Source organism: Phoenix dactylifera, chromosome 2 (genome assembly GCF_051530095.1).
Source record: "Phoenix dactylifera cultivar Ajwa chromosome 2, Ajwa_hap1_PhDact_Kaust_v1.1, whole genome shotgun sequence".
In the NCBI taxonomy this organism is placed as follows: Eukaryota; Viridiplantae; Streptophyta; class Magnoliopsida; order Arecales; family Arecaceae; genus Phoenix; species Phoenix dactylifera.
In genome coordinates this window covers 37,384,017-37,396,593 of record NC_143191.1, presented here as the reverse complement: position 1 = coordinate 37,396,593, position 12,577 = coordinate 37,384,017, and the positions used below count along the sequence as shown (strand labels likewise).

Below are 12,577 nucleotides of genomic sequence, written 5' to 3'. Positions count from 1 at the left end.
GGGGCGGCGGAGGATCGCTCTCTACTCCACAAATGCCAATCATAGGCGAGTCCACGGAAGCGAATGCAGAGTAGGAGTCCCCACTGCCTCCGCACGGCCCGCCCCGACCGCCCCGCCCCCATACGGACGAATCGAGTTGGTGGCAATTTCGCAGTTCAATCAAACGCCAGGTCGAAAGTCGAAACCCACCGAAACCCCAGCACGGCAGCACCCGGGGTGGTTCTATATACACCCCCCCCCCCCTATTGCTCAGGACACCCTCCAAAAATTAAAAAAAAATTAAATACTCTCTACACCCCCCCATTTGCTAAGGACACCCCTAAAAAATTAAAAATTCCTAAATTACCCCCCACCCTTCCCCCCTTCCCATCCCCTCACCTAAATTGCTCTCTACACCCCCCAAACCCCCCCCCACCCCGCTCTTCCCCTCCAAAACACCCGCCGGCTTCTCCCTTCCGCCCAAAAAACCTCGCCTCAAGCACCTCCCCGGCCATCTCCCGAGCAACGAGCACCTCGCCGGCGGAGGAGGAGGGGGGAGGCGGAGGAGGAGGACGGGGAGGCAGGGGGAGGCGGAGGGGGAGGTGGGGGATGGGGAGGAGGAGGAAGGAGGACGGGGAGGTGGGGGAAGAGGAGTGAGAGGAGGTGGCGGAGGAGGAGGGGGGAGGCGGAGGGGGAGGACGGGGAGGTGGAGGGGGGGAGGTGGGGGATGGGGAGGAGGAGGAAGGAGGACGGGGAGGTGGGGGATGGGGAGGAGGAGGAAGCGGGCGCAGGGGGGAGGGGGGGAGGAAGACGAGGCGGAGGGGTGATGGGGGAGGCGGAGGAGGAGGAGGAGGAGGCGGAGGAGGAGGACGGGGAGGTGGGGGATGGGGAGGAGGAGGAGGAGGGGGAGGGGTGATGGGGGAGGCGGAGGAGGAGGAGGAGGAGGCGGCAGTGAGGAGGAGGGGGAGGGGAGGAGGCGGCAGTGAGGCGGAGGAGGAGGAGGAGGAGGCGGCAGTGAGGAGGAAGGGGGGTGTACTGAGAAAATTTCAAGGGCAATATGGTAATTACACTAAAGGTTAGTTTGGGTATTTTTTTTTTGGTTTTTGGGGGTGTCCTTAGCAATAGGGGGGGTGTATATAGAACCACCCCAGCACCCGACAAATCAACCCCTCCCTCTCTTCCCATTCTACCCTCGACCCCTTTATATCCACTCATCGCGCGCTGGCCATTTAATCCCGGCCGTCGGATGTGTCTGCCGCGTCCCCCAGCGCTCGTCTCCCCCCAGAGAGAAAAAGGGGCTCGGAGGTAGGAGTGGAACGGAGACGGCTTTTTTACTTGTTCGGGGAAAAGTTCGGAAAGCACAAATACAGGGGACGGCCATTCTTTCCGGACCGAGCTGGGGAGCTCCCAAAAGGCAAAAGACCACGGTAAAATCGCCGCCTTCTCCGTCCTTTTTCGTCTCCTTCTAATGCATACACACTGTGATAGACCCCGCTTCCACCCCCACCTTCCCCTCCACCTCGGGGTCAAAGATTCTCCTGTCTCTTTCTTTTCGTTTTTTCTTTTGTTCCCATTTAATTTTCCGCATGAGTTTGCCTCACAGTGATGGGAAAGAAACTATTATAGTATTTATTAAAATATTTATTTGAACGATGCAAAAAAAAAAAGAGTTTTTTTTTTATATATATATGTTTTCGTAGGGGGATAGAGAGCTATCAATCAGTGTTCCCTGTTTTCCACTGTTTTCGTGTCAGAAATCCATGTGTTTGGTTGCTGTAACAAAGAGAGAAATTTTTTCCTTTCTTTCGGGACAGCAAAGAAACGAAGGGAAAAAAAAAGGGAAAACGCGGTTTCCTATGATTGATTGCGGATCCGGAATAACTACTGCACCGTGCTGCAGTGGTGATTTAAGAAAGGATCAGAGTTTACTCGCACATATCGAGTTCTTTCTCTAATACGCTCTCTTGGTCTGGGCGCAGATTTAGTCGATTAGGATAACATATCCAAGAAGTGGAGGGTTAGGGTTTGTAATCCTGCCCAAGTAAAACCGTAAAATCTCTTCCTGGTGAAAAGAAATAATAATATAGAGAAAAGGGTGACTTGTGGATGTGAGAGAAAGGGGGGATGATTTTATCGGAAAGTGTAGCTTGATCTCCAGTATCTCTCTCACTGTTTGGGTTCTTGGTTCACTGTCAGGAGACAGGAGGAGGAGGAGGAGGAGGAGGAGGAGAATTGGAGAGAGGTTTGGGTCTGGATAGGTTCATGGGCTTTATGGTCTTGGGATGGGATATCCCCGAATCTCGCGATCTCTTATGATTCGTGATCTAGCTAGGTTTCATCTGCTGCCCTCCTCCCATCTCCATCACTGAGTCTCTTTGCTCTCCGGCCGATCCATTGTCTGTTTAGTCTTTCCTTTGAGTTTCTTGGCTGGGAACAAGGGACTGCTGGTGTTGTTCTTGAGGTAAAGAAAAGTTCTTTTACTTTTTCTCCGTGTAAGATTTGGGGCTGGCTTTCCATGTCTCTGTGATTTTTACCTGCTCGATCTGCTTAGGTGCATCGCTCGACCACTTACAAGTCAACCGGGGGGATTTCTTATGAATTCCTCTGCGATCTCGTTGGAGGCCGGTCGTGGAGGCGAGGAGTAGGTGAAGTGCTTCATCCGAAGGAAGGGCTCTACTTTGAGATGGAGTGGAATACCAAGTCTTGCTCTCTCTGGGACTGGGATAATCTGGCGCTGTTTGGTGGGAATTCCAAGCAGGAGCTGCAGACTAACTGGAAGGTTGAAGTCAAAGCCGCTGGAGGGATTGACAACGGCTTGGTGTATTCATCTGTTGGCGGAGGCAGTGGCGGAGGTGGTGCCTGCTCTGGCTCTGATTTGGGGAATGGCTCCTCGTCTAAGAGCTCCATCTCAGCCTCCATTGATTCTTCGTCAAAGGCGGGGGTAAAAATATCGGAGTTCAACTTTGATGGAGTGAACAAGGATTCGATGAGAGTGCAGGATGGTGGATCATCTGCGGCGGTGGTGACGGCGGCCATGTCCCAGGAGTCTTTGATTGGTCTGAAGCTTGGCAAGAGGACTTACTTTGAAGATGTTTGCGCGGGGAGCAATGTTAAGAACCTGCCATCATCTTCTTCTTCAGTATCTGAGGTGCTGCCTGCAGGTGTGGTTAAGAAGCCTAGGGTGACTCAGCAGACTGTGCAAAGTACTTGCTGCCAGGTTGAAGGTTGTAACGTTGACCTGAGTGGAGCTAAAGATTATCACCGCAAGCACAGGGTCTGTGAAAACCATTCCAAATCCCCCAGGGTCATTGTTGCTGGTCAGGAGCGTCGGTTTTGTCAGCAATGTAGCAGGTGAATCTCTTGTAGAGACTCTGTGCTTAATCAACTTAACCAATTTTATAATGCAGGAATTACCATTCTCATAGGACCCTCTGCCGGGGCATTTATCTGGTCGGCAGTGGCCTAGCAAGAATGGTAGTTTTTTTTTTTTGTTGTTGCTGGTGATGAGTTATAGATACACTTGTTCCACTGATGCATATTCTTGCCTTTTTAAATTATACCAGTCATTATGCCTTTCAGTTTCATAATTTGTATTTAATAATATCCTTGTTGATGATGTTGAAGGTTCCATGATTTGTCCGAGTTTGATCAGAAGAAACGAAGCTGCCGTAGACGCCTTTCTGATCACAATGCACGTCGTCGCAAGCCACAGCCAGACACAATCTCATTTAACTCCACAAGGCTTTCTTCACCATTTTATGGTAATTTCACTTAAGAGTTTTTGTTGATTCCCTGCTCAAGTGTTCTGTCCTAGTGAGCCCTTTGATCAATCACTTATGTAGCATGCTTCTTATAGACATTTTTCATGTGAGCTAGTTATCCTGAAAATATGGTGATCTAGATTCACCTGAGGGAATTGCTTGATTTTAAATATTTATGCTTAACCAGGACAATGCATATCTTCCTAGAAACATACACTTAAGCTACTATGAGGGTTCTCCATTTTTTTCATTTGTTTTATTGGATAACTAAATTAGCCTTTCTTGGAGGAGCACATACAATTATTTATGAACCTATCAAAATGGTTCAAGTTGCAAGACTGGTGTTTCGAAGTTTCTTGCTTGTGCTATATGGCTTATATACCTTAACATGCACATTTTGGCTTTGTTCATTTTATTTTCTACTGAAAACTACTATTCTTATTTTAATTTAATCCTTTCCATGTCTTAATAAAATATGGTTGTCGCATGGCATTATTAAAGTGTCATCCAAAAAAAATTACCTAATCTTTCTCAAAAAAATCCATCTTTTAAAGCTTTAGCTGAAATAGAGAATTGCCAATTGGACCTGAAACCAACCCTAGTCTAGGAAGTTTCAGTTGTTTATGGCAATCCGGGGTCCTAAAAGGTGCAAACTGGGGACAGACCTACCCTTCGGCATTTTTGCACAAAATGGCTGCCCCAGGACTCAAACCACGTCATGGCTTGTCAGTCCAAGCTTTTTACCATTGCACCAAGTAACGGCCCCTTTCTAGTTGGCTATGGTCAAACTCATAAAGCAAGCTTTCTTTACCAAGTTTTGATTGTAATCGACTAGTTCCAATCATCATTTATCTGCTTTATGCCTGATTAGCCTTTTTAAATTATTTTTTTAGATATCATGAAGCAAAATCTTATTTATGGGTGATACATCAAGCATACATGAATTATTCACATTATCCAAGTTAGAATCTTTGAGTTTTTCTGGAGCATTTTAAGCATTTGGTTTTGAGTTGTGAAAACCTAAATGAAAGAGAAAAGTGATTTTTCAACTATTTTCTATATCTAATTTAGAGTGAAACGTCAAGATATAATACACTTGAAGACAGGCTTCTGTTCAAGATTCAACTACAATGGCATTTAGTTTCCCGCCCAAAACCATGATCAAGGTAGGCAATGGAGAACTTAGTAGAAGATGAAACAAGTTAGGGTATTTGTTTGTTTACCACCATTTATGAAAAGTTAAAATTGGAAGAGAGAGATGAATTGTAGGTATTTCTTCCTGGGCTAACTCCTGATATGGCACATCTGTAGATAGATTATTGGGAATTTTGTACTTGCAGTATTCAAAATAAAATAAAATGACTTGAAAAAAATGAATGCCATGAATAGATACTCTGGAATAGGGTGTAAATGAGCTGGACAACGAGTGAACTCAAGCCAACTTGAGTTTGGCTCAGTGTTGTAAGCAGCTAGGTCGAGCTGGAAGCACCATAGGCCAAGTTCAGCTCATGTAAAGCTGAGCTAGCATGAGCTTGGCTTACAAGGATTGAAATAAACAGAGTCCAAATCATGGAGATGTGGAGGCATGCTTCATTGTCGCTGCTAGTGAGAAGATGAGGGGGAAGAAGATAAGATGGGGCAAGGATTTCATGGTGAAGAAGGAGACGTCACAGAGAAGAAATTGATTGTTTCTTTTTTGGCTGCCATTGGTAGAGGAGAATGAGAGGAGTGGAAGGCTAGGGCAACAAAATTGGGACTTCAAGGCAAGCTTTTAGATGCTTATCTAATGATAAGTATAAAATTAGTTATTAGTAATATCTTATATTATTTATTATTTTTATTTATTTTGAGCTATATAAAGCTGAGCATGAGAAGCTGGGCTGAGTGTTCTGCTTATTTGTATATCAGGCTCAAATTTCTGGCTCGTGTTCAGCTTCTTTGCAAGTTGAGTGAGCCAAGATTGGGCTAAATTTCAAGCTAAACATGAGCTGCTTAGGGTTATCTCATTTGTTTGACAGCTTTACTTTGGAATGAAAAATCAATGTCGTGGGAGATCAGTTTGTTGTGTGGGTGTGGGTGGGGAAGCTTGTATACACCTTGGATCCTCACATGCCCAATTCCTAAGGTAACCTAGAAATCTTTGAAGTCTTCGTCTGCTATCCAGAGTTATATCATCAGCTATCACATATTTAAGCTTTTAGAGTACATTCTTGTTTGATGCACCCAGCTGGAAGCTGATAAGCCTCAACCATAACTACTCAAGGAGTGGTCAAACACAGTAGTCGGACACGTACCAATCATGTCTCCAAGGAGGCAGGGAAGTTAAAAGATGGGGATTTCTTTGCATTTATCACTTTATCTTTTTGGAGCTTATTCTCAATCTTAACTTGCAAATGGATCCTAGAATTGCAACATCATATCAAAAAGAGGAGAAAAAGAAATTTTAAACTAAATGGTTGTACAACATATTTTTGCGATAAAATGGCCTTAGTGTCTTATTGATTTATTGCTTTAGTGATCTTGCATGTTGTACAAGCAAATTGGTCAACGACCCATCCCTTTAGACATTTGTTTGGAAGGATTACAACCTTCACTGATCATTTGATGTTTATGATAGCCTAGATTCCATATTCATAAGAAAAGATCTTTGCATGCTTCATGATCCGATCGAGGAGAAGAAAAATTTTTCTCAACCCTCTCAGCTTGAATCTCTTAAAAGAAATTTAGATGAAGATGGAAAAATTGCGAAAGTACAGCTTAATTTTTCTTTTCTTTCATTGATTGATCTAAAACTGAGGTAAACACCTCTATTTATAATGGCAAGGTCCGCCCTTACACAATTCGGGTTGGATTCTTCTTTCTAATTCTAATAGGACTTTCTTTTCTAAAATAGATATAACTAGTTGAAATAGATTCGAAAAAGTTAAAATTCTTTATGAGATAGATTTTGACTTCTACATCAACTTTATGTTCTGTCACTTCATCTAATTCTTACTAGGATTGGAAGATAGGCCCAGTTAAAGCCTTACTCGAAAAGAAAACTTTTGATTTGGCCGGTCCGTTTCAGGGCCCAAATGATGGAATTTGGGTTGATTACTAGAGGTGTTGCCTCCTAAAAGGTGCGGTGTCACACGTAGATTTCGGAAAATTATCCTTTTTTTTAAAAAAAAAGATCATCTCAATTGGACATTGTATGACCAAGTTATAGGCTCCGAAAGTTTGGTTCGTGACTCGGCTTCCCGATATAGTGGATCTTGCTTCGAGACCTTGTCTAGCCAAATTTATAGTAGCCAGAGTGGTCAACGGCAAGTCTGGAGATCCTCCTGGATCGCTTCATAAGTGGACAAGTAGATAGGACGGGTTCCGCAACATAAGCCAGAATCCTTCAGAACCCTTTCCATTAGGTGCTTCATGATCATCATGAATTTAATAACCACCATAACACCATCAAGCCTTGTACCAGCTGTTTGGTAACAGCTTTATGAGTCCTTATTCACCAAACATCCTATTTAGGGCTACATGTGATGTTCTTTTTTTGCTGCTCTAGCATTGGCAAATAGTTTTGGATCCATTTAATAATTAGACATGCTTATGAAAACTGTCTGTCAACCTAACATTGACCTTCCATCTTTTTCATTGAACTTGGGACTGACATTTTCATAGAATTTCTTTTCAACTGTTAGGGAAGATTAGTTGGCATCTTTGCTATATTGTGCAGGAGGACACTAACAACTAAGATGAAGAGGAAAAGAAAGACTTACATCTTTACTACTCAATTTTGGTAGTATTAATGGTGAAGGAAGAAACATGTTAGGTGTCATCATCACATCCATCATTACATGCATTCTCACCACCTTACAATTATCTTCATGCCTTACTTTGACAGCACTAATATGACATGGAAATGTGTGGAAGTGTTCGCCATTAAAGAACTAAATTTTCAAGAAAAAAAAAAGTATGCTGAAACTGCAATACAAGTTCGGGCATGTAGAGAAGGAAGGGTAAGGCAATAAAGAGAATGATTGAAACTGAGAACTCTTTGACTGACACCTAGGGTCCTACATTTTGGGATGCGATTTATCACCTTCAAAATGGCTTTTGACCCTAATCACTCCCCCCCCCCTCCCCCCTCCCCCCTACTGTCAAAACAAAGACAAACACACATAAACATGGTCACTAGGAAAAAAAACTTCATCTGAATCAGGAGGGATGGTCTGATTTTTACATCTTTGTAGGTGATAAGCCCGGATTATAAGGAAGAAGTAAATACATGGGGAGAGAGTGAGATATGATGACGTCCTTGGAGGAATTAAACTAAAATAAATGGTAAATTAAAATTTTCGTGTTGTGTCATCATGAACCTGTCGGTGGGCTAACCCTAATGCAAGGCCACTTGAACAAATCTTAGCAACTTGAATTCTTCAAGAACCAAGGTGCCAATGGAAGACCCATTGCGACCTTCATATCAACTCAGACCTTTAAAACCCATCCTAATTAGAATGAAGCTCTTGTAACCTATTACATGATCAAAACTACCAGTCTAATTTTGGGATAGACTTAAGGCTACTAATGTTCAACTCTCTCAAAATTTAACTATTGGGACTGGAAACTTGATAATTGTGAGGCTCACTGTTAACTTTCCAAGGGGTGCTCACGTACATTATGTATGAATGTTTGCTGGTGTCTCCAAATAATGGAAGATTGGAGAAATTTGAAATTTTCATACCAAATGTGCCTAAATTTTGTTGAGAATACCATCTGTTATGAGGCCTTGCCTATAGAAGCCATGAATTCATATATTATACATGAGAAGAAATAAGGGCTCATTCACCTTTAACTGAAGGCTCATATATATTTACTACAACCCACTCCTAAACCTGTAACTTTTACTCTACAAGTCATTTTTAATGTTCTCAATAAAAAGACATACTGATGCAGTACCCTCCAAATTAGCTCTAGTGGTGCAACAAAAGCAGCCAATTGTTACATCATTAAGATGCGTTCGACTCCACAGTATGATGCTAAATCATTGACTCCAAAAAAGGATTATGCAGATTGATGACCAATTTTCATCTTCAACCCTCCAGTTCTTGTGCCAAAATTCCATCTCAAGCTAATTAGCCAACGGGAGGTGAATTAGTTAAATAACAATATAATAAAAATGTTCTAAAATACTATGAAGGTTAATGAGTGAAACAAGCAAGATGCACCTTTGCTGCTGTATCCCCACTCCTAAACTAGTTAGGCTATCCATGTATCACATCTCTTTGCACCATATTAAAAGCATAACTGCATGCACCATTCTCCAGAGATGTGATCCCAGTCACTTGTCGAAGACGAGATCCATTATCAAATAAACTATCGATTGTTCCATCAATTCTTTCTGTACACTTGTAGAAATCAAGGGTAAACTTGCTATCGGTTTCTTTCCTCTAGGTGGATACAAGAGCTCATCATCATTTTCCTATGTTTGTATTCTTCCACAATTCCCACCACTATGCATGATGAGGGAATACTAGAGACTTATTCTCTCGGTGCTCCGCTAATTGGTATCTTTCTAAGAGGCATACTGTGTATACTTGACTGGTGGCAGAAGAGTTCACAACCTTGTCTTCAGTGTTCCTCATAGAGTCTAAGCTTTTGTAGTAAATTGGCCTTTATTGAATCTTTATAAGTGATCGACTTTTGATATATTAGTTGCCAGTTGCCTGCTTGGCCTGCAGGTCTGCCCAGTTGCCTAAGCACATATATTGGCAACTTGCCTATCTTGCAGTCTGGTGTCTCAAATTTTGGTCATTGTATCAGTCTGTAAACAAATTGGTGCTGGTTGATTTTTCTCACAACCTTACATGTCTTCGAACGAATTCTGGATTTAAGTTACAGTGTATACTCCATAAAAGACCATATGTTTTGTATTTTATGCATTGATCTTTCTGCAATTTAATAGTTTTCGTGCTTTTGGTCTTTTGATGATCTATCCAGATGATCGGCAAAATTTTCTCTGGAATCAACCTCCATTTGGTCAAATGAGGCCCACAGTAAGTTCCACATGGGAAGGCTCATGTGACTTTAAAGTGTTGCAAATGAAGGGGTCTTTGATGAAGTCGACAAAAGTAGGGGGCATTGATGGACAGCTGCATCTGCCTAACTCCCAGCGATCAAATACCTTTTCAACACTTTCTCAAGAAGTAGACAGGCTCTTGCCACTCAAGGGCACCCCTGCCGAAGTCCTCAATCATGGTAATGTTTCATGGCTGTTCTTTTATTTGAGAGGTTCCATGAATTTGCTTCCTCCACCCAATAGCTTACAAATACTACTCTTTATCGTAACATAACTTCATTGAACTTTGTATTGTTACTGTATTATGTGATTATCTCAATGTGCTCATGCACTTTTATTTATTAATTGGCAGATTGTAGATATTATTCTTCTGAGTGTAAGATTTTTAGATATTTCAGAACAATGCTTAGTTTAGGATAATGGTGGAACCAGAAGGGGGAAAATATGTGCTATGAAAATACCCCTTACATACTACTCTGGTTTCTTCTCTCGCTTTAGCATTTTAATTGATCATTTTATAAGCATCCTTATGAACATGAGTGGAAAAGATAACACCACCTTTTCGAACATAATGGATGCAAGTTACACTAGAAGTGTTTCACCTCTGACAAGATATATGGCATTAAGGAATACTCTTCAATAACTATTTATTGCAAATTTGCATGCATTACAGGTAAAACCACCCAGTGACCTTGCTTCCCTGGCTATGTTGAATCGACCTGGCTTTCCACCGTATTTCCTGAGAAGTGAGCTTAAAGTTATTGATAAATAAAACGTGTCATTCTCATTTTATTGCATAGCATAATTTTCAAAACTCAATGGCGGTCATAATAAAAAAAGTTCGAACAGTCTCTGTTTCCCTTCATGTCTCACATCAATACCTTTGAGTCAATTTTTATTTCTTCCATGTTCTCTTTTCTGAGTAGTTTCCTATTCCGCCTGATAAAAAGCATCAATAACTTGCAGGCCTAAATCTAAAATATATTGTGCAATTATATAACATGATTGCCTATTTGTTTCATGATGAAGTAGATCACTTGCATATTTTTCATCCTTTTAGTTCATAAGTTCGATTATGATTTTTTTTTTTAATTTATTGTAAATGAAGAATAGAGTGTTGTTGTGTTATAATAACGTAGTCTTTGGAAGTAATTTGCAGTACAGGCTAGTCTGATTCTAGCTAAGAAAATATTGCTACCAACGAATGCTGGTTTCTTACATACTAATATAATCTGTTAATATTGTTTATGTATGTGTGCAATACTTACTGTTGTCAAGTCGGTATTTTCTTTAAAGAGATCTCTGCATCCTTCTTATCACATCTGGTTTGCCAAGTCTGCTGCAGCATGCCTTTAGGCAAATTAGTTTTTCTTCAATAGTCCTGGCATATACTTTCCTTCCATTTTGTCATTTACCTCAAGGCAGTCATCGTTCCATATCATGGACAAAACGCAGGTGGTGGTTGGTATACATGAAAAGCCCATAACTTAGCAGATAGTTGTCAATAAGCTTTGTACCATCCTGGTTGTAGCCAAAATCAGTTTTGGAAAAGGGACGGAGTAATTAGTTTTGCTGTAGAATGGTAAGAATAAAATATTCGACTATACTGGTAGATGTTTGTTATCTGTTACAGGTCCGGAAGTGTCTTTAACTGCTTCAAACTTAGATGGAGCACTGGATCTTCGGCGTGCTCTCTCTCTTCTGTCAACCAATTCGTGGGGTTCAGCTGACCCTGGAACAACATCTTCTCTCGTCCAACTTGGCCACGCTAACCACACCGGCACAGCTCAGCCTGCAGTTCATGTAATGAGTTCAACCTCAGAGTATTGGCAGGATGAACATGCCCTTGCTCAGCATGGGCGGGTGCTTCCAATTGCTGCACATAGGAGTGGTAGCCAGTTCCAGGAGTTTCAGCTGCTTAGGTCTCCCTATGAGACTACGTTCTTTGACTCTAATCAGATCCATTGATGCCCAAAATCACATTAACTGCTTTCTGGATGGTAGAACCTGAGGTATGTTTTCTTCTCCTGGCCTTGATTTTTCCTTCTTGAATTTCCATAATTCCTTGATACTAGTTCGTTTTTGCCATTGAATTATGAACGTTTAATTTGATATCAGCTCTATACTCAGACAACTCTTTATCTTTTCCTCACTGATAAATGACTTCGTTCAAATGCCAGACCTTCATCCTTTAGCATCACCAAAATTCCTGAGGCTGGAGTTCCGCATTGCAGCAGTGGAAACTGGATCTCAAAGGACGGCTTCATGTTCTAATTGTGCATCAAGAGTGGTAAATTAGAGGGCGTACAATCTGTATTGATATGTCTATTGTCAGACGATGAACCTTGATTTAAGTTTGGGTTAGGGAAGCTTTTGCAAGACTTCAAAGGGGTACACCTTTGGAAGGGAAGTAGTTCTCGAGTGCTTTTACCTTTTGTATGATAATCATAAATTGCAGGCATTTCTTGTAAAACCATTGCATTGCGTTGGTCAGTTGCCTTGGCTCTGTTTCAGATGAAACTTGATCTTTGTGCTAATAATGGTCAAACCTCAGGTATTGGTTTTTATCATGGACTAGCTTGGATGTGAGGATGGTAAGGCTCCTTAAGATCCTCTTGGTTGGCAATACACTTTCTGCTCCATTCAGACTATGGACCATAAGAAAATTGGTTCAGTGCCTGAATGGTCTCTGAGTTTAATTACTTCTGCTAGCTTTCAGTGTGAAATATTGTAGACTGTGCTCTCAGCTTATGAAACCACAGTAAATTTCCACAGT

General features: G+C 41.7%; 1 protein-coding gene across 2 annotated transcripts; it reads left to right on the top strand.

The window, feature by feature from the left end:
- The first annotated feature begins 1,216 nt into the window (after positions 1-1,216).
- LOC103701439 (squamosa promoter-binding-like protein 3) lies at positions 1,217-12,371 on the top strand. 2 transcript variants are annotated; one of them, XM_026802353.4, is made up of 6 exons: positions 1,217-1,406; positions 2,531-3,330; positions 3,604-3,740; positions 9,723-9,980; positions 11,435-11,813; positions 11,982-12,371. In XM_026802353.4, exons 2-5 carry the CDS (start codon positions 2,663-2,665, stop codon positions 11,767-11,769), a joined length of 1,398 nt encoding a protein of 465 aa, XP_026658154.3. In that variant the 5' UTR covers positions 1,217-1,406; positions 2,531-2,662; the 3' UTR covers positions 11,770-11,813; positions 11,982-12,371. The 2 variants fall into 2 exon arrangements, with proteins under 2 accessions (XP_026658154.3, XP_008781704.3); XM_008783482.6 differs by having other exon boundaries at positions 1,373-2,440.
- Positions 12,372-12,577: the final 206 nt, after the last annotated feature.

Bases quoted from the DNA above. Each gene is read 5' to 3' on its own strand.
- LOC103701439 (XM_026802353.4), top strand. From the start codon at position 2,663: ATGGAGTGGAATACCAAGTCTTGCTCTCTCTGGGACTGGGATAATCTG. The intron at 3,331-3,603 runs GTGAATCTCTTG...ATGATGTTGAAG, and splicing joins TTTTGTCAGCAATGTAGCAG to GTTCCATGATTTGTCCGAGT. The intron at 9,981-11,434 runs GTAATGTTTCAT...TATCTGTTACAG, and splicing joins TGCCGAAGTCCTCAATCATG to GTCCGGAAGTGTCTTTAACT.